The following is a 22,124-nucleotide window of genomic DNA, read 5'->3' on the forward strand; positions in this document are numbered from 1 at the left end:
CAGCGGTCAAGTCAACCAGTAAATGAGAAGGCATCCAACACCGGCAGCTTCTACAGTGAACACGGAAATATTAAAAATGTTTTCACACACAATCTTTTAAAAAATGTATTCACACACAAGTGAAGAGTACAATGTTCAACTTCACCGAATGATTTATTTCTATTTCTATTTGATTTCACTCAGATATATGGTAGAATGGATACACAAAATGAAATCTGTCAAAATTCAATTCAGAATTAATGAAATGAATGAATGAATGAATGAACACATGCTTTGATGTCAGAATAAATAACAAAGTAACTGATAAATGTACAAATGATTCACTGTGAAGTAAGAATATGAATACATGTTTAAATTGGCCTACATTTTATATTGGTAAAATGCAGTGATTTCTGCACCAGGTGACGCAGGTGGTAAGAGGCTCTGTTCATCCGTACATGAGCGAGAAGCAGAGAGGAAGCCAGGCTCCATGGGTTATCCTGTTTAACATCCTTATATGCCACAGGTCTCCATGGTAGTCACCAACAGCTCAGCACATCCAATTAGGCATGCAAAGCAATGGAAACAAGCAGTCTCTTCTGGAAATATGCTAAATTTGCTGGCCACCCAGGGTTGAAATCAGACAAAAAACTTAAATAAGTTGATGTTACCAGTATGCACAAACCTTGAAATCAGTGTAATGATTTCCAGAAAAAAGGTTTGCCATTCAAAGGTTAACCCTGTGTAAATATTTGACCTTAGACTGACTAAGCAAGCACACACCAAGTCAAAATGTCTTTTTTTTTTTAAATTTATGAAACCAGTTTTAAAAGCGTTTGGTGTGTTCAAGCACTTTCAATGTTCATTTATAGGCGGCCTCAAACACCCCCATCGGGCCTCTGTGTGAGAACCCTCAGGGCCCCTCCTGCACTCCCACAATCAAGAGGCAGACATAAATCAAGAAGGCCCTTCAGTTACAATCAAGCTGCAAGGCCTGCACGTAAACAACGAGATTTCTTTTTCAATAAAACATATCGCAGCCATCTTAAAAATTGTGTTAGCGACATCTGTTTGTTTCCGTATCAAATTCATTATCCAGCTCCCAGGATAATTGTGTTCCTTCAACTGTCATATCAACTGCCATCTTTAATACGAGAACTCAAGTGAGTGCAACTGAGTGCAACTGATTGCAGGCAGGCTAGAATGTAAATTCCACATAATGCTGGTTCAATGAACACCACACACTCAGAACAGGGCTCAGATCTCCGCATTATCAACTATCACATGACAATTTCGATGGCAGTGCCCGCTCATGGAAGTCAGATGGTTTTAAGCTCATATGATAATCAGGTGGTTTTAAGCTGAAGGATAAATTAAAAAAAGCTGCAAGTGTAGCCGCATGATTTCCACGAATCGGCCCGCAGCTCCACTGGAGAGGAGAGAGGACCGCCACGCGACCCGCAGAAACCTGCGGCCAGACGCGCTTCGCCTGACCCCGCGAGCCCCGCGCCGCGCCTCCACGGCGCCCTCCGCAGCGTGGCGCCTCGGCCCCGGCGAACCCTCAACGGCTCCAGCAGGGCGCGGTGGCGCTCCTAAGCCCAATTTGCAATCGTTTCCGGGGATAAACACCGCAGGCCCAGAGGCTGGCGCGGGAGAGAATTAATAAACTCCCGGAGAAGTGGGTCACGAGGGTCAAACGAGGCTTATTAGATCAGAGAGAAGCCGGGTACTACTGCAGAAACACACTTTTAACGCCGAGCTACGCGGGCCTGAGGCTGTTACGCTAATAAGGGCGACTGGAACGCACGCGCCAATCTGAAGTGCGCAGACGTGCTCCCCCAGCCTTCTGGCCCTCCGCTGACGCCGAATACTGGACAGATTATCTCTCTATATCCCGCTGCCATGTCCGTTGCGAAGCACAAATGTAAACATTTTTATTGTACTTACGTTCATTAATATATGACTCTTTTCAATAATTCACTCTTCAAAGAATGAATGGAAGTTTTGTTCTAGGTCCTAAAGTACACTCTCATATACACCCAGCTAGATATTTCTTTTGCAAAAATATGTCTCGAATAGCCAAATCCAGAGCAGTATTCACTGAGGTGTGCAGTCCAGCCTGATTAACTGTGCAGTCCAGTTAGAATTAAGGCCAGCACACAATGAGGAACAGTGTTTTGGCACACCAGCCCTGTGATCCAGGGTTTGCAGGTTTGAATCCCAGCTAGGGCGCTGCTGCTCAGTCAATCACATTTTATTTGATGCACTAATGCACTCATAACAAAGCAATCATCAAAGAGCGCTTTATAAGGGGCACTTGATTAAAATAGACGACTACATCACACATGAAGTGAAGGGCAGAGAAGTGATGCAACATGGGAGAAACCCTGTCAAGTGGAAGCACTGAGAATCAGTGAGATATACTAACACAAGGTTGGGCTATTGAAAGAGAGATCATGAAAGACCACCCAACAGTACACAGCCTCATACAACACATCAATGCATCACATGATCTGTCTGCCCTAAACAACTCAAAACCACAAAAATCCTTGTATATTCACAAATGGAATATTTCTCCCAATGGTAAACTAGGTTATAAAGCAAATGATGTCACCTGGAACAAACAAGCTGGAAAAAACGCTCACAATTGACAGCTACACTGCATTATTAGCTTGGTAGCAGCAGTTAGCATTGAGCTATACCAGCGAGCAGTACTGTGAGAATGCTGAGCAACGGCACACAGGATGATTGCCTGGTGGCCTTGGGCCGGTCTCTGGTCATCTCAGGCTGTCGTCTAACAAACACAAACGCGTGTAACTGAAAACCTCTGGACGTCGAAAAGTAAACGAAAGTGACCCCCGAGGAAAGCGTCTAGTCGGACCGGCTGACCTCGAGCCAGGTGAACGGCCCTTAAGAGACTGATCAATAAACGCTTCGCGGGTGTGTCTCCGACTTCATTTCCTCCCTCCGCTCAGTGGAATGTCCTGACGAGCTCCAACAGCTCGGTGAGGGCGGCGGATTTCAGACCGCTGGCCTTGACGCCTTCAAACGAAAGCATCTCAGTCCAGCCCCGCATTCTGTGTCATCCAGAAAAAAGGAAGCTCTCTTCTGGCCTCTACGTGCTCTACTGGCCACTGTAGCGCTGGACTGGAACCATTCAAACAGAGCCAGATCTTCAAAGGGCCTGGCTTTTCTCATTGAAGGCAAAGCTTCTGTTTTAAAAATAGAGATTTGATGTGCAGAGGCCCTCGCGCGGTATGCAAATGCGTAACCCCCGGCTGCTCCGCAGCGGATCACAGGGCTGGGGCGGGGCCTCGGGAGCGCGGATGACTGAGCAGACGCGGGCGGAAAGGTCTGGACGCGGCGGAGCGGCGTTGGCACGAGCGCCTGACCCACTTCTCTTCGAGCGCCCCTCTCGGACGCTCCGGGGCTGCTCCTGCAGGACTCGGCTTTCAGATGGGGCTCGGGTCACGTGACTACCGACGGAGCCGAAACGCCATTTTCTACGCGCGGGGTGCGCACGCGCTGCTGCGGCTCAAACAGACGCGTCACGTTTTGACAGGTGCTGCTCATTTTTTATCCGAGCTGCGTCACTCCTAATACGCTAAATGTGTTCGTAAAGTTTCCAACACTTGATATGGCCACCCTATGGCCATATGAGGCATCGCCTGACTGTGGTCTGAAGAAGCCGTGCACGCAGAGTCACTTCTCTTTGTTTAAAAGCCATCATGGCACACGCTACTCCTGCCTTCAGGACACCATCTCCTCATTTCATTCCCCGGCTATTTTTAGCCATGAGATTTCCAGAAGGGAGAGATCACTCAGTCTCAAGAGGAAGAGAAAGGGAGAGACAGACAGAGAGAGAAAGAGAAAAAAAGATGAGAAGATAAAATAAAATAAAATTAGCCAATAGAATAAACCAATCAATGCCATCCGGTGGTCCACTGAAGGTGTGGGTTCACCATATAATTGGACTCTTCAGTGAGACCAGAAGCCCTTTGGTTTTAAAAAAAAAAACACTGCACTGAGCAGAAAAGCTAACGGCCCATAGGGAACACCCAAAGAGATTCTGAGATGCAGCAAACACAAGGCGCAGGAGGTGCTAAAACTACTCGCCTGGTCTTCAGTGAGTGCCCCCGCAAATATGGAGCAAAAAACAAATAACCTCCATTTCAAAGAGGACAGATAAGTTTGACTCCAACAGCGGTGTGTGTGCGTGTGTGTGTGTGTGTGTGTGCGTGTGCGCAGACATCTGCAGAAGGTTTTATGTTGGTATTACAAGACTTCTTCAATTTTGAAACAACCACAAAGGCTTGAGAAAAAATCAAACTGGACTGCTGCCCACTGCCCCACTGACCATATACAGTACACCTCAAATATGAACAAGCCAAAGCAAAAATGATTTTGCTGCTGCTTTATATTGACATAGCATGAGAAATACATGGAAGTAAGAGCCATATAACTAGCCCAAAATAACACAGGTACACTCATAGGTCCTACAGAGCACAGATAAACTGCTCTTTCTCCTCAGAAAGAACCTGAGCTGCTCAGTACCGGCAGCGCTGTTTTTGTGACTAAGTCACACATATATGACCTTGACCTTGTTCACGATTTCATTGTGTGTACTTTTTTATCTATATTTCACCGGCGATACTTATTTTAACACTGTAAACTATTAGAAACGGGTTATTGTTTTCCTGTGACAGGGCCTTGTTTAACTCGTATGGCCTTGGGAAAAACAAAAGCATATTTGTCATCCGAAATAAGAGAGAGTGAAATTGGAAAGGAGAGAGGAGAAAGAGGAAGTGAGTGAGAGGGAGAGAGGCAGACAGTCAGCTCTCTGGGGAATCATATTGTCTTCCTGCAATTAATTAGTAAAATGGAAATCCCTTTACAGTGGGTTAGTCACAGAGTGAAGGGATGGAGACTGTAGCCAGGCAGTGAAGGGGATTAGAGGGATTAACCTCAGGGCCACACGGCTGCTCTGTCAATTCTGCCTCCTAATTGCAAGCGTTTGCCCACATCCAACAGCTGCTTCCTCATTCCCTCCATAAACTCCTCCCCACTGCCCACCTCCTCCCTACGGCCCCGCCCACTTCGGACTAAGCTTCGGCTCCGTCCGTCGTCCGGAGCACCCAAACTCTTTCTCTGGCTTCGGAGACGATCTGAATGCGAAACCTTTGCGCCGCGCCCGCCTTCGTCTCCACGTGCCGCTTCCGTTCCGCTCACGTGTAATCCGCGCCGTTAACAGCGTAGCATAACAAATAAAAGTGAGCGGGGCTGCTTCCCGCGGCGGGGAGCCCATGAACCAGCTGCACCCATGTACTGCGGCCACACACAGCGATTAAAACACAATAAAACTAACGACCCAAATGATCACTGCAATCTGGAATTTGGAAATGCAAGGGATTATTCTACTTTTTATTGCATCGTTGACACATTTTATTCCTTTGTGCGACCATCAGATTCTGCCACCACTAAAAAGTCACTGATGGGTTAGGCAGTTTGCGGTCTCTGCCATATTTGTGTACTTCATTATTTTCCATTTGCGTTCTATTTTGGTTTCTAATGCTCTTTCAGTCAGCCACAAAAGTACTAGTGAAGACCAACGCTGCCGTTGCAGCAGGGGGCGCTACTTTACCTCTTCTTCTTCTTATAGTTCTCCAGCTGCAGCATCTGGCAGTGTTTCATGCGCTGCTGCTCACACTGGCTGCACAGGTCCTCCAGGAGCAGCAAACGGCTCTCCATCTCCTCAAAGTCCCCCTCCAGGTGCGCTGTGGGACAAGGGTCAGAGGTCAAGGGTCACACGGCAGAAGGTACAGCACAACAAACAGGCACAAACACATGCACAGGACGCAAACCTTGGACAGATCTGCCGAGTCTCAGTTTGGCATTTGTTTGTGGTCATATTGTGAATATGAAAGGAGATTTGAGACTGTGGGGACACTTATATCCAGCTCTAAATAATCACTCCATTTTACAGACATTTGATCAGTTAATTTCCGTCCCTATCAAAAGAAACATCAGTATTTTTTAAAAATTGTTGTGCACTTCTTCTGAAAACCGATTGGTTTCAATAATTCAGGGTAACAATAATTCAGTCTCTTCACAAACTGCACTTGAAAAATGACTTTTACATCAATAACAATAATGACTGAGATGTCTCAAATAATAATAATAACAGCAGCCTGGTTGGTATGTTCTCCTCTCTCCCAGTCAGCCAGTCTCAGTGCTTTGGAGCTCAGAAAGTAGAACTACAGCCTAATTAAAGCACTGAAGTCTCTGATGTTCCTCCAGTGTGCCCCACTCGCACGCAGGGAGAATGCAGGGCTAGATCTCACTTGGCTGAGTGTCAGGAGGATCTGGTCAGCAGCCACGCTCAGAATATCCTGATTAAAAGCCCACAGTCACAGGCTGTGCCGCTGCTTGAGAGCACTTTCTTGATGAACACTTTGTATATCTTTAGATTTACCTTCCCATGACAACACAGGCAAGCAGGGTGGCACACCACATCCTCAAGAGTTAAACATGACACAGAGAAAGTAGCATGGTGTGCTGCCCCCTAGTGACAATCTACCATAGTTGCACTAAATTGCGAACTGAACCACCGTGTAACAAGGCAATCGTGTCTGACCAAAAGACAGTGGGAAGAACCACTCCCAGGCTGAAACCACTACACATATTTTAAAATGCCACAAATAACAATTCAAATCAAATCTGACCCAGAATCTACGACTTCATTCTCCAGATAATTGACTATTTATGAAGCAAACTAGAGAACAGGTGCAAGAAAGAACTGATACAATGTGTGGCCCATTAAAACTAAAAGGCCTGGTTTAACAAATCAGTGAGCAATACACATACACCACCTATATTACAACTATCAGACACCAGAGACACAGCAGTGATGGAAAACACAGTTGTAGTACATTTCTGAGAATCAGATGCTTCGCAGACAGCCACTCACAAGCCTTTTAGAGAAACATCTGCCTACAGACAGGCACAGCTATCCAAAATAGGGAAGTGTTACTAAAAGAGATGTAGCAGGTTCCATTTTATAGCACTGACAGTACATAAATAGTTTGCTTTGCCAAAATGATTCCATTTTAGCAGACCGCAACTTCTATATATAATAGAATGTATAATAGGCCCTCAGATTTAGATTGATGTATGCAGCTGCAATACATATTCTGTCCATCAAATTGCCTGTAATTATGTTTAAAAAAAACAAGTACAGACATGAAGGCCATTTAATATTTTCTGAAATTTATCAAGATATTGGAAAAGCGTGAACTCAGCCGCCCTCTAGTGGAGGAAATAAACACTGCAACAAACCACAACATTTCTACCGACTAAAGGCAGACAGATATTTCTGACCACAAAACACCAAAAACATGGTATGACAAAGTAATCTGTGTGACAGATCTTTTTTTTTTAAACAGCTTGATATTCAGACTAAGGGACTTCCCAAATTACTAAGGGCTACTTTAACAAGCAGACAGAATCTCCGTGTACATTTCCACTGGAGCTCAAAGCCTGACCAGTTGAACGGTGCTGCACAAAAAGGCGCTGCACATCCACAGCACAGAACTACAGATTCAGAGTCCCGTCAGCTCACAACATCAAACCAGATGCCCCAGCTGTCAGCCTCCTGATTCCGTCCCTCCACCACATCATCGTCACACTCCTGAACACATGGAGCAGCCATGCAAGAGAGCAGCTCTGTCCAAATATCGAAATTCACGCATATTTCACCTACACACAGGAATAAAGGCTCCATTCAATGTTAAATTCCACACACACACTTCTGCTACAAACAGGAACATAAACCTGTAATAGAGAAAAGCACTATGCAAATGTTGATATTCAAACATTTAGGCACACAAAACTGCATTTTTGATCAATTTACTAAAATGAATTTATTCAATAGAACAGACTGTTGTATAAATGAACAAAGAAACGAAAGCTATAAAGTGCACTGTTTTCACAGTTCATTACTAGTACATAAATATACATAATATACATAATATATAACATTTGTTGAGAATTTATAGCATAAGATCGTATCAAATATAAATTTCACAGGCTTTAAAATCTTTAAAATATTTCACTGGCTTTTCCATTCAGGTTTAGCCCCTTAAAAACGAGACTAAGCACAGAGGCGTGGTCTGACTGAGGTCTGTGAGCACACGCTGGCACAGGGCTCATACATCTGCAGGGAGTCTTTAAGGACAGGACAGCTCTGCTTTCCACACAGAGGTCACTCTTAAATAACTGTGTGAGGAAGCTGCCTGGAGTTACACGTGTTTTACAGAATGAATCTCACTGACCCAGAAAAGGCCCCCTGCATTTATACATGTAAACTAAATCTGACATGCCCTCCAATTACCCTGTTTTTAAATGAACTAAAACCACACTAGCCATGAGCATCGCTGGTAAGATATTCATTCATTGGTTTTACTCATTCGCTCAGCAGACCCCAGTAGCCATGGCAGCTTACGCAGCTCAGAATATATCTATTTACCAGGCTTAGGTCAATGGTTAAATATCCATTTACACAGCTGGACTCACACTGAAGCAAATTAAGCTGAAGGCGTCACTCAGCGGTACAACAGCACTACCATTGATTAAAATCCACAGCTTTCTGGTGTTGAGCCCAGTAACCCAACATCCACACTACGCTGCAGCTGGACTGCGATGGCACCACAGTGAAGTGTTATTATAGAGCCTCATCACTGGCTCTGTCACACTCAGCTGCACAGCCTGATGACCACATGATGCACTGCAGGAGATGCTCAGACTCCCCAACAGAAACATCAGAGAGAAACGCTCATGGAGGAATATCTGTAGAGCGTCTGATTTGAACATAAACCTTTCCGAAAAAGGGGGTCTTTTTGAATCTGGACTACATCAGCACTACCTGACTAATCAAGCAGACGGGCGGAGGCTTAAATATCCACTATATATTTCTAACACTGGAATGAATGGACAAAGGCATACTGTTCATGCATTAGATTTGTGCTGTGTTACCGGTGTATGTTTTAAACTGTAACAAAGAAGCTCTTCCCAGCTGTGCATTGGTCAGTGAAGTAAAGAGAAGAGGTAAAATAGCGGGACATGCTGATGGTTTCTGATGGCTTCTTGGAGTGTGGCTAATCCTGTGAAAATGCCCCACTGGTCGTGCCAGACTGTGTTAGTGCGAGGCAGCTGTAAGGGCCCCTCCCATCGATCTGGGCCAGACAGCACCGCCAGCAAGAGCAAGCCGGCCTGCTTTGAGGGGGTCTCTCAAGGTGAAAAGAGAGTCCCCTGTCGGAACACAGCCGACAAAGCTGGAGCAGAGCAGCAACCGAAATATGAAGAGTACTTGCATAACAAAAACAAGATGACACATTCTGGTCCAGCCCCAGGGCCTCCTGTATAAAGCACTCACCTTCACACCTCACTTATTTTCTCTGGCAAGCACTATAACATGCAGACATGCTGGTTGAGCAAGCTGAGACACCGCCCATGTAATGGGGAGAATACTGGACCTGAGACTCCCCCATACACAAGGCTGAGACTCCCTCATACACGAGGCTGAGACTCCTCCATACACTAGGCTGAGACTCTCCCATACACGAGGCTGAGACTCCCCCATACACGAGGCTGAGACCCTCCCATACACAAGGCTGAGACTCTCCCATACACAAGGCTGAGACTCTCCCATACACAAGGCTGAGACTCTCCCATACACGAGACTGAGACTCACCCATACACGAGGCTGAGACTCACCCATACACGAGGCTGAGACTCTCCCATACACGAGGCTGAGACTCCCCCATACACGAGGCTGAGACTCCCCCATACACAAGGCTGAGACTCACCCATACACGAAGCCGAGACTCACCCATACACGAGGCTGAGACTCACCCATACACGAAGCCGAGACTCACCCATACACGAGGCTGAGACTCACCCATACACGAGGCTGAGACTCTCCCATACACGAGGCTGAGACTCACCCATACACGAGGCTGAGACTCACCCATACACGAGACTGAGACTCACCCATACACGAGGCTGAGACTCACCCATACACGAGGCTGAGACTCACCCATACACGAGGCTGAGACTCCCCCATACACGAGGCTGAGACTCCCCCATACATGAGGCTGAGACTCCCCCATACATACTGTAAGGCTGAGACTCCCCCATACACGAGGCTGAGACTCACCCATACACGAGGCTGAGACTCCCCCATACACGAGGCTGAGACTCCCCCATACATACTGTAAGGCTGAGACTCCCCCATACACGAGGCTGAGACTCACCCATACACGAGGCTGAGACTCCCCCATACACGAGGCTGAGACTCACCCATACATACTGTAAGGCTGAGACTCACCAATGCGCGACGTCATGGACTTCAGATCGGTGAGGAAGGCAGGGATCTGCTGCAGCTGCTCCTGTAGCTCCACCAGCGCAGCCCGTCTCCTCTCCCAATGGGCAGAGAGCATGACCACCTCCCCGTCAGCTGCCTGGCCAAGGGAGGAAAGGGCAGGGTTACCAGCACTACCCGTTACCCAGGCCCGAAACATGGCCTGGCAGTATCAAAATCTTGTGATACAAAAGTCAATGGGAAAAGGATGTCACTTAAAACTTGTATTGGGAAAAAGAGGGTTTTCACCCAGGTTTTATGAATCTTATAGAACAAATAAGTTTGGGTCAAGATGTCTTTAAGTGGCTGCTGACATTTAAGAAATCATTCATAGTTCTCACTTCAGATACTTTTTATATGGCATAGATGTACTGCACAAATATGCAGGGTAAGGTGCATTCTAGACACTACACTATTGGATAACAGATAAATTATCTTCCTCTCTAGACCGTGTGGCTCAAAGTCCAGTCTCTCCCGCCACCACAGATCTCAAGGTACCAACAGCTTTCAGCTGGGTTCGCAATACGCCATGGTTATGGTAATACTGTACATATGGGGTGTTTCAGCAAACACTTGGCCCAAATCTGACGCGACCAATAGACAGACGTTTCAGATGCATAATTCTTTATTTCACTTACATTTTCAATATCTTAAACCTGGTCAATACACGTTAGCCCCTCGTACTTAAACCATGCTGCCATTGTGTGTGCATGTGGTCTGTTACAAGAAGCATGAAAGGCACAGATTATGAAGAATACCCACCTCTGCTACTTTAGCACATTCTTTCGTTTTTTTGTGGAGAGTCACCCAAGTGTCTTCATACCTGTGAAATGAAGCAAAGGCACCCTCAACTCAGGAGCATATCAAGTAATGCAGGAGCTGCTCTTAGTTACACAACAGTAAAAAAGATGATACACAGGGCAGATGACTCCAGTTAAGAACACTGGTTATCCAACCATTTACTGTCATTAACTTACATAAGACAGAGAGAGAGGGCAACAGAAACAGATATATAATATAACCAGTGAGGAATAGAACGTGTACAATTATTCTGTAAACAAAAAAAATGTCTCTTGAATGCTTTGTTTTATCAAACAAGACCTATATGATATCATGAGCTCCACAAAGTTTGGGAAATAGACTATTTTTTCTTGATTTGACTCTGCCCTCCATAATTTGAGAATTGTAATCAAACAATTCATATGTGGTTAAAGCAGATTCTCAGCGTTGATTAAAGGGTATTTTAATACATTATGGTTTCACCATATGGAAATAACATAACTAATAATAACTTTTTATACATAATTGTGGAGTAGAGCGAAATCAAGAAAAAATGCCTTTGTCCCAAACATTAGGTGCTCACTGTATATGGCCTATGATATTTTTCATTACGTCTTGTCAAATATAATCATGAAATCTACAAACAAACAAAAAACCTTAAAGAGTGACATTAAAATAAAGACGATACCTGCAAATGGGTGGCTGCTTATTGCTCAGGCTGCATGCTGTTAACACAGCCCTAACTTGAAAACCATGTGTTAAGCTTTGTACTGCTAACAGATCGCTTTTGTCTGATCGCCACTGGAGTGGCAGTATTGTCTGATAATGAGTCTATTCACTTCTTTCTTTTTTAGATATTTTCCTTCCTCAGCTAAAGCCCCTAAGCACCACATCCTAAGCATTAGGGATCATCTGCAAAGTGCAACCAGCCTCCCACATGTTTAGTACTAAATACAGCAATGTTCCAACCAATTAATTATGTCTGACTCCACAATGACAAAAACACGATTAACTACTGACAGGGACAGAAACCAGGAGATTGTAGCACCTTGATAAGCAATCCCCTGAAAGAATATTTGCTACTCTATTGCCACTTTTTCTTTATTTATTGATAACCAACCACTATAGGTAATCCCCATGACAGAATTGCTTAACCTTGACACGTCACACAAAACAACAAAATATTTGGAAAATACTATACCCCAGAAATATAGTGAAATTTTATGAAATTACGAAGCATACCATAAAATCCCATTATTTCTTAGATACGCAAGGTTTTTGTCATTAAACTGATTACAATTTTTTTTACAACCCAATTTTAACAAAATGGTCAAGGGAGAAGCCATTATTATTTTTTAAACAAAAAAAGTGCGGTTTGATCTTTGGTGTGCTGTACCATGTTTGTTCCAAATAAGCCCACTGCTTTATTTTTCTTAGAAAGTTTTTTCAACTCAAAGTCATTATGTGATTCATTTTGGGGTTAAAAATATAGGATATCTTCAATCAATCCATCAATATGCATTTATATAGCACCATTTACAAATAAATTGTCACACAGCATCTTCCATGAATGAGAATAAAAACAAGAAAACCCATTAGAGTTACAGTATATGAGAAAGACAGCAAAACAATGCCTTTTTTCCTAAAAAGGTGATCCAGCTTAACAAAGTGCACCACTTTAGGAAGTCAAAAAAAGATATTAGACATTGTATGTTTCCTCTGATTTCATCCAAAGACATCTAATTACAGTTCAGTCTGTAAATATCCCATTTTAGGGTAGGACTGTCCAAATACTTAGACAGCATTGTCTATGGGTACAAGCTTGTTCAATTTCAGGCAATTTCCATTTCTAATTTAAGGATTACATGATTACCAAGGTTTCATCTGCAACATTCACAAACGTGTAGTACTTCACCAAAACCTGAATTAAGAAACACTTGCAAGCAAATGCAGTTCTTTGTGAAACCGGATAGAGTGACGCAGTGGAAACTCACTTTGGACCAGTAAGGCCTAGTACTCTCAATTCCACATGTTTTCAATTTCACAGGTTCTTGTGGATTCTAACAGCTAGACACCATGTGGCAGATAACACTGGCCAACACAAATGCTGATGTCAGAATATCTCTGAATTTCGCTAAGCAAGGGAGGTAGTGACACCCGTCTGCTCACTGTCTCAGTGAAGACTGCACAAGCTGGATCAGCCCTTCTGCAGCTCCTGGTGTGTGCACACACACAAACAACCAAAGAGATAAGCAATAAAGTATACAGTATTTATCTAACAAATTTCCCAGCACCATCACCAAATAAGTGTATTTTTTTTTTCCAGAGTAAGCAACAATATAAAATGCCATACCCAAACAACAATGACTGTGGAAATTCCCAATAGTGCACTCAACGCCAGAAAAGTCTAACATTTACAGAGTGAGGTATCATGACAAAGAAATCCAAAGATTAGGCTTTGTCCAAAGAGTATGCCATTTGCACCGAAACAAGGTTATCTGCTCAGCATATAAATAATGCAAGTTATTTAATAAACAACAATATTGTAATTGTTTTTTGGCAAGTCTGAGAAAAATGATAGTCATGTTTGTTCTTTTTTGTTTTAGGTGAAAAGTGCAGTAATAATACATTGGCCAAGTCATCATGAACTATTCATGAATTACGGAGTCTGTTCCAGTATGTTTAGATATGCGCCAAATTATGAATGGAACCTATAATTAATATTTTAATGAAACACTGATGTCATGTTTTGTTTCTGAAACGCGGTTATAAAAGTTTTACATTGAAGATGCACTGTTTCTGTTATAAACATACCGGCTGAGTAGTTCTACTCCAGCTGAAAAATGTGGAAGATTGTCTTCTCTCCTGTGGCAAAGCACAGAAGACAGAGTTTATGAACAGGAGTTAACATGAAAAGGATGAAACAAAACAGCACTGTATAAACAATTTCTTTGGATCGTGTTTCTTCCTGTATAGCCAAATCTGTTTGGATAGTAAACTCCCCAGTGCATACTGTACCTCTGATTCTTCTTTATTTTGGCCTCCTTCGATTTGTCACTCAGCGTCTTTATCCTGAAATTTTCCAAATAATTGGATATGAGTAGGTACTAAAGCATTGGATAGCAAGCTTTTAAATTTAGCGATCCCATTAAATATTTGTCAGTCAGGAATGGAACCAATAAATGTAGTACTGTATAAACTCAGTTGTTATTTACAAGCATTTCATCGTCTATGCAATTCCTAGAGAGCAAACATTCCGAAACCTTCCAATTTTAAATGCCACCATTATTATTCAGTTTGAAAAACATTTAAGTTTTTATTCGGGGTTAAGATTATTTGTTAGTTAATTAGTGGATGTATATTAGAAATGTTTAATACGAAATGAATGCGGCCTTTACTCGTATCACTAGCACACTGAAACAAAGATGAATGATAGCTAGCTAGCTAATTAACCTAGACCTATGAAATTCACATGACAACTCTACATGACTAAAAATGCAATATGATAATGAGAAGGATTATGAGAAACGGTCGTTGCGACTTTACAGTATGTAATATAACTAAGTCACATTAGTTGGCGTATATTTTCTGGTCTATAGAAATAGAGATTTAATTTTTGCTTCACAACAGGTTATCTAGAAGGATAACATCAGAGTTTGCTAATCCTCTTTATCAGCTAGCCAATATAATATATATTTTTGCATATCAAACGACGTTGCTGATTTGGCCAGTAGCTAGTGCTATGTAACGTCAGCTGGATAAATGCAGCTCACTAAAATATACGTAATAATCTGTATCGATACTTTCACCTTACTGATGTGCAACTTAAAATAGATGGCTATCGTAATTTGATTAACTTTGACTTCATGACCATGGTCCTCATTTTCAACTCTGCAAGCTAGCGAACCAGCTTACTAAACTAACGTTAGTATCGTTAGTTACAAACATATCTGGAAGATAGTTTGCTAGTTTTGAAGTTACCTTCAGTGAAACATAGCTAGCAAAACATACGCATCGGCTTGTGCTAACTTGTGCAAACTAAGCACGATAGCTGACGCAAACTACTGTAATATGCGACACATGACGATGGCGAAAAGCAATCCAGGATTTAGGCTACGAAGCGGACAACACATTTATATACTAACCCAGTAGTAAAATCTTGATGCGCCGTCTGCAACCTTTCTCTGAAATTCTCGAACATCTTCAGTTCCGTTTTTCTTTCTTATTTGCAAACTGGCCGCCTAGTTTCTATCTATGCAATTAAAGTTTCCTTTGTGCCCGTTACAGCTACTGCCACTTTGCTTTAATTTCACTTAAGATAAAAGACTGACTTTTTAGATGGTCCCGCTTGACTCCTAGTGATAAATATCCATTTCTGACAAGTGAAAGCCCATCTTTTTCACGAGATCCTGTCGTCGTTTCACATATGACCTTTTCCCGTTAACTTCCTGCTTCTGTCACGTGAGCATTAGGCACCGCCTTCCATACTGAAGCATTTCTGGCTGGTCCTAAATGCAATTGTTGTTGGACGGTGTTTGCCTGTTTTGTAGCGTTCGTGTTCTCAGGGTTACATAAGCGGATTGGGCGAGAAAAATGTTCCTTGAGGAGATTCATGGAAATAGCAAATATATGTGGTCACTGACATACACCGTAATGCATTTTTATTGAATTTCTTGTTTTAATTAGGAGACAGTAACGGTCTTAACTATCTTTAAAGCGTACGTGTTCCCAATGCAGAATCACATTGACCCAGCTTTATATTTATTTTTTTATATAAACACAAATGTTTACTGAATATCCATAAGGAGTAGCTGGGTGCTCAGCTAACTCTCTTGATCGACATATTCAGATCTCCCTGAATGTCTGGTACAGGGATTGGAGTACTCTAATGAGCTGGGACTGCATAGAAATGTAAGGCTATAGGCCTACAACAGCAGGCATCTCAATGCTAAAATTTTGTGTGAAGAAAAAAACTGCTTCCATAGAAGTGTTTCATCTTGGATTAACATGATTATTTAAAAAAAAGAGTTGTAGTGACCTGGTGATCACCTAAAATGTGATTAACATAAATTAGAGTAGCGTTATCTTTTAGTTACTAGCTGACTAGATCAAATGTTAGACTGCTATTGGTGCATCCCTGAGGGCTATAGGAGGCTGAGGAAGCACCATCTTCATCTGTCAACATACATGCATTACTTTCTGTGTATTGTTTATTGAGGAGGGGATGGGACACATGGAGGCCTTTGATCAACCTTTTTAAAAAATCTTCTGCAGTGTTATGATCAACGTATAAGGCCTTCAAAACTGATGCAAAGACACTGCTGCTGTTGTAATGGACTGCATTTATATAGCGCTTTACAATTGATGCCTCTCATTCACCAGAGCAGTTAGGGGTTAGGTGTCTTGCTTAGGGACACTCCGACACGCCCAGAGCGGGGATCGAACCGGCAACCCTCCGACTGCCAGACAACCGCTCTTACCTACTGAGCTATGTCGCCCCATGTTGTCATGAGAAAAGAATGTCACCTGAGCTCCTTTAGTACACCCAGCAATATAAATAGGCAATATGTATATGTGCAGCACTGTGCGTAACTTGCCCTGGACATGTAAATCTGCTAAGCAAATGCAGTGTGTAAGTGTAATCACATTGGATTTGAAATGAAACAATAAATATGAATTTAAAGTGCTGACTGTCAGCTTTAATTTGAGGGTATTTACATTCATATTGGATGAAATTTCACGTAGGAATTACAGCCCTTTTTATACATAGTATAGTACCCCCATTTTAAGTGAACAAAAGTAATTGGACAAATGGACATAATCTAAAATGAAGTCATCATTTAGTACTTGGTTGCAGATTGTTTGCACTCAAAAAATGCTTGAAGTCTTAACCTATAGACATAACCAGATGCTGGGTATCTTACCTGGTGATGCTCTGTAAGGCCTGTACTGGAACCATCTTCAGTACCTGAAGAACATTCCAGTTTTGGCTGTGAAAAACTCATTGGTTGCTTTAGCAGTATGTTTGGAGTCATTGTCCTGCTGCAAGGTGAATCACCATCCAATGAGCCTTGAGGTATTTGGTTGGATCTGAGAAGATAAGATGTTTCTTTACACTTCAGAATTCATCCTTCTGCTGCCATCAGCAGTCACATTCAAATCATCAATGAAGACAAGAATACAAGAATATAAGCCTTTTATTAGCTTTCTTGTGCATGAACTAATGAAGCAAAGATACACAGTTGGCCAAAAAACAGCTGAGAAGCCTATAGTCCAATGACTTTTACTTCCATACAATGGGGGAACAATGTATAAAATGAGCTGTAATTCCTAAATGGATCACCACCAATATGGATGTAAATACCCTCAAATTAAAGCTGGATGTTACCTCATATTCATTGGGCCTCATTCTCAAAACATGTGTATGAATACATTTGATCATAAACTGTGTGTAAGAACATTTCCAAGAACATTTTAGCATTCATCTTTTTTTCTTAACTGTATTTGTTTCCTTATGCTAATCACTTGAACAGGATTGTGCATAAAATGTACTACCAGTCAGCATTCATCATCTGATACACCTGGGATACACACAAAAAAAGGTCTGCACATGTGTCATGAAGCCCATATAGTTTTTTTTCTGTATGATCATTTTTAAGAACAAAAGTTAGAATAATTTAAGCAATGTTTTGTGAATGAGGCCGATTGTTTTATTTAAAATCCAATGTGCTGGAGTACAGAGCTAGAACAACAGAAATCATATCACTGTGTGCTGCACAGTAATGAGAACAACTTGAAGTATTGAATTTGCTATGTGATCTAAAAAGTAAAGGATCTGTAACCTATATATGTTTTCATTACACTCATGACCATGTTTTGTGCTGAGCTTGTTCTTCTGTTTGTGTTTTGAGCTGTCAGTGCAGGGAGCATTCCCAGTATCTCTAAAGCTGGCAGCTGTGCATACGGTGCTGACTGGACATTCCTGTTAGCACCTGCATCATCTGGGCCTGCTTGGCCAAAAATATAAATTCAGTGGAGGGAGGGGCTTTATCTTGCTGCTGTAGAGAAAATGTTGGTTTCATATTTCCTGGGGAAATGATAGAAATGCATTCCTGCAGCTATAGTGATTTGAATCCAGCCTGGTGTATACAGCAGGAATTAAATGCATCTGACACAACAATGAAGCACTAACATAAAAAGACAGACTCTGTAGCAGAGGTTGAGAACGCAACACTTAATTGTTTTCATTTGAAGACAAATGTATGTCCCACCCTACATTATTAGATTTGCTGTGCATAGCAACTGTGCACTGTTTGGCTTTCATCATTTGTTTCCCTGCAGACTACTTGCCAAGCTTCAACCAGTTTTTTTTAATTCAAAGTACGAATAAGAAATTAAGCATAAAATCTGAGGATTGATGATACGGTTGCTTCCTGCTCCTCATCAGTTCTGTGGAGTGGCATTGCGATGAGCTTTCCACGATAGAGAGATTAACTTCTGTGATGTAGTCACAGGTTCCAGGTATGGCAACGTACAGAACGCCAACCACATCAGTTGTTGAGAAATTGTCTTTCTTTCCCCCTTGCCGCTCTGCCAAACTGGATTTCTCCTTGTTTCTGCAGGACTGGAAAGAGAAGCAACAGAGGTAAAAGCTGAGCTATCGCCAATCTTTGTGAGGTCAGGGGTCAAAACATCCCACCCAGAGCACCCTGGAATGTGAAGACGTGACCTTTACATCCATCAAGGCACACGTACATCTTGCATCAGCATGTGCATACCAGGGAAGGTTGTGCTGCAAGGGTACAAGAGTTTCTGTATACACACTGCACCAAATTCCTATATGATATCCATTGAGACTGAAGTCTCTATATCAGAGACTGGCCCATGAAAACTGCTTGGCTTTTCTTCAGCAGAGACACAGTATACTTTCAATATGAATCAAAGGTTATGACAGAATAGATAAAATGTTCTCTCAGACCGGCTCTGAGCGATACCATGACCTGAACAAACCATAAAGCAGACATTTTTGGGAGGCTGTTTTACATAACCCAGAGAGACTATGCAATGTAAAAGAAAATGTAGATCTGTATTGTACACTACTTGTTCCAATGCACAATCAATTCCAGGAATATTTATTATACAAAACTAGATTAAGCAACATCTTACATACATACAGTTTCCAGTAGTCATAACCCTTTGGGGTGCTGAATGGTTCCTCTCAACATTGAACTCACCCTTTTAAGTAGGACAAGCCTGGTTCTTAGAATAGATTTAAACTATTTTAAACTATTCTTTCTTAAGTGATGTCCTTATCTGGGGTGAGCATGTTTTCTAATGTAGCTCAGGTTAATTATCTTGCTGAGGGGTACAACAGTAATGCCCAACCAAGGACAATTTTTGGTGGTCTACACTTTCCTGTTTCCAACTCAATGCACCACACCACCACACCTTGATGTAATTTGTGAAATAATTTGATGTGGACCATGCATTACATTAGTTCAGCAAAGCACTTATAATGTTTTTCTCACAAATGTACTATTTTAATTATTTTTATTTTTCCAAGGAACTTTACAAGTAACTGTAACCAGGAGGAGTATACAGCTGAGCACAAAATGACACCTAAAACATTCTACTTCTTCATGATCGAAGTGGGACTTTATTCTGAAATAGCGGTGTTAGTCAGTATCTGGGTGGCTATACCTGTGGTGAAGTTCACATGACTGACATAAAAATGTAGGCTACTTAGTTTTAAGCTGTAATATTATTTACAGTTAAATAGTTATTTTTGGTTGTTTAAAATAGCTATTAATTTCCCCTGTTTGTTTGCTTTATATTTTTACATATACAAAACATTTTAATTTTAAGAAAATACCCTCAGAATCACATCTTCCTTAAATATTAAATAATTTATTTGAGTTATATACATTCCTTCATGTATCACACACAAGGTACATCTAAGGGAATCAAACCAACCTACTGACTGTAATCCCAATTCTTAACCACTGCAATGCACATCCACCCCAGTTCTCTTTCAACCAGTGCAACCAGAACTCTTACCTGTTTGATTTCATTTTCACTTGACGATTCTGGAGAGCCAGACCCCTGTTCCCAACAGTGTGAATCCCTCTGAGAGCTCCCACTCCACCCTGTAGCGTGGTTTACCACAGCCCTGCCCCAAGTCCCACAGCTCCACACGCAAAACAACATCTCTCTCCCAGGGGGCAGGGACCATCTGTACAATGTGCTGACTCCTTATTGGGTCGTATTGATCAGGGAGGCATACCCTAATATCAGGTGGAGGACCCATCTCCTTCCTGCTCTCCACAGGCAGGGTGAGACCACATGTGCTGGAAGCATCACTGGATGATCGATCACATGGTTGGAGGGATACAGGTCTCACATTGGCTGTGTGAGTGCCACTGGGTAAACTGATTTCTGAGAGAGAGAACTCTTGGCTTTCCTGTGCTCTGTCCGTCTTCGCTGTGCACCTCAATGGGTAGAAAGACCAGCAAACTGAGAGCCATTCTGCCAGAAATGGATAGCGTTGTCCAGCTATTGGCTCACTGCAGCAGAAGGAAATGGGTTTGATCATCTTTGCCATCCCAGAGTCTTCACACTCGGGGTTCCTGAGTTGTGCTTGTGATTTATGTCCACTGGACTCGCGGGCCGTCTGACTTGTCATTTCTCCTTTCTCCGATGGTGTCGTCCAGCAGCAGTCCGGCTAACTTTTAGCTTCTTGCTGTTGTGATGCACAGCTTAGTCCAAGATGCTTCCCTCACAAAGGAAGCACATAATGTTACTGCGCATCCAGCAGCCTCCTTGGATAACTGTCTTTAATGACATCATCTCTGCTATCAGTGATACATCCCTTATCGAAATTCAGGTGACATCACAGAATCTCAGTTCCTTGGGTTTCTATGCCTATGGTGTCACTCAGGGTGATGTCATCAACTGTCCATCTGGCAAGCACATAGTAATCAGCATTGTGTTGTGTTACAGTATTACACAGGAAACATGGGGAAACCATAAAGGAACACAATATTAAAGGCTCTGTATTGATTGCCTGAAACAACTCATAATGTTAATGTTTTTCTTCTGTCTTGTTTTTCAATTATATTAGTAGCAGTGATGCGGGGGTAGCACTCCAAAGGACTGTTGCATATGCTTTACAAGAAAATTTAGTTTTTGGTTGAAAATGTTTTCATAGCTTCACATGCATTATAAGCAGGCATTTTAATTACCCTTAGTTGTTATTGTCCATATCGGCATAAACACACTACTCAGCAATTAACTCCCCTCTCAGTGCCTTTGTAAGTAGCACAACACTATTATTAAAGGACTGAGTTGACATGGAACGGCATGAAAAAAGATGGAAATCAACTGGCCTGGCTCCAGGTCTGCAGTGGATAGCCTAAGGGGTGTAATTAGTCAGCCAGGTTCCAGCTCAGTAGTGGGAAGACTAATGTAAATCAGACGGCCTGCATTCAGCTAACTGTTAAATGGGTATTTCTGAGTGCTGTCAATGGTTCAGGCAGAACAAGACCAAGCACTCTGCAAGCACAGGAGGGTACTAAGCTGTTATATAATGCCCCGCTACTTATCTCCCATAGGCCTATGATTCCAGAGATATGAACAGCTTTCATCTGAGGTTTTATTTCACACCATCTCCTGTTCAAATATTTATTTAACTACGATGGTAGTCAGCTGAAAGTAGACAGTAGAAATCAACATTAGGTTACAAACAGTTCCCTGAGACCTAGGCTGGTTTTTTCCCACGGCGCGCAGGAACTGCCGCAGTGGGCTATGGGTGGCAAATTGTGGTCACTCACTCACTCACTCACTCACTCCCGACCGTTGAGGGACGTTTTGTGGGACGCATGCGCAGCTGGTGCCAGCTGGTTGCGCCTTGGGTCTGGACGGTTACGTGCTTGTGTTTATAGGCTACCCA

At 42.5% G+C, this 22,124-nt stretch overlaps 1 protein-coding gene across 3 annotated transcripts in view; it reads right to left on the bottom strand.

The window, feature by feature from the left end:
* The window catches only part of dtnbp1a (dystrobrevin binding protein 1a), a 53,781-nt gene extending 38,148 nt beyond the window's left edge, over window positions 1-15,633 (bottom strand). Inside the window, exons 1-6 of one of the 3 annotated variants that reach the window (XM_035434303.1) lie at window positions 15,322-15,633; window positions 14,195-14,248; window positions 13,991-14,041; window positions 11,159-11,219; window positions 10,364-10,496; window positions 5,621-5,753 (exon numbers count right to left, since the gene is read on the bottom strand). In XM_035434303.1, coding sequence (XP_035290194.1) covers window positions 5,621-5,753; window positions 10,364-10,496; window positions 11,159-11,219; window positions 13,991-14,041; window positions 14,195-14,248; window positions 15,322-15,377 — 488 coding nt within the window. In that variant the 5' untranslated portion in view covers window positions 15,378-15,633. The remainder of the gene's footprint in view (window positions 1-5,620; window positions 5,754-10,363; window positions 10,497-11,158; window positions 11,220-13,990; window positions 14,042-14,194; window positions 14,249-15,321) is intronic. The other 2 variants (XM_035434294.1, XM_035434312.1) reach the window with 2 other exon arrangements.
* Between the last annotated feature and the right edge of the window lie 6,491 nt (window positions 15,634-22,124).

This window comes from Anguilla anguilla, chromosome 1 (assembly GCF_013347855.1).
Source record: "Anguilla anguilla isolate fAngAng1 chromosome 1, fAngAng1.pri, whole genome shotgun sequence".
NCBI lineage: Eukaryota > Metazoa > Chordata > Actinopteri > Anguilliformes > Anguillidae > Anguilla > Anguilla anguilla.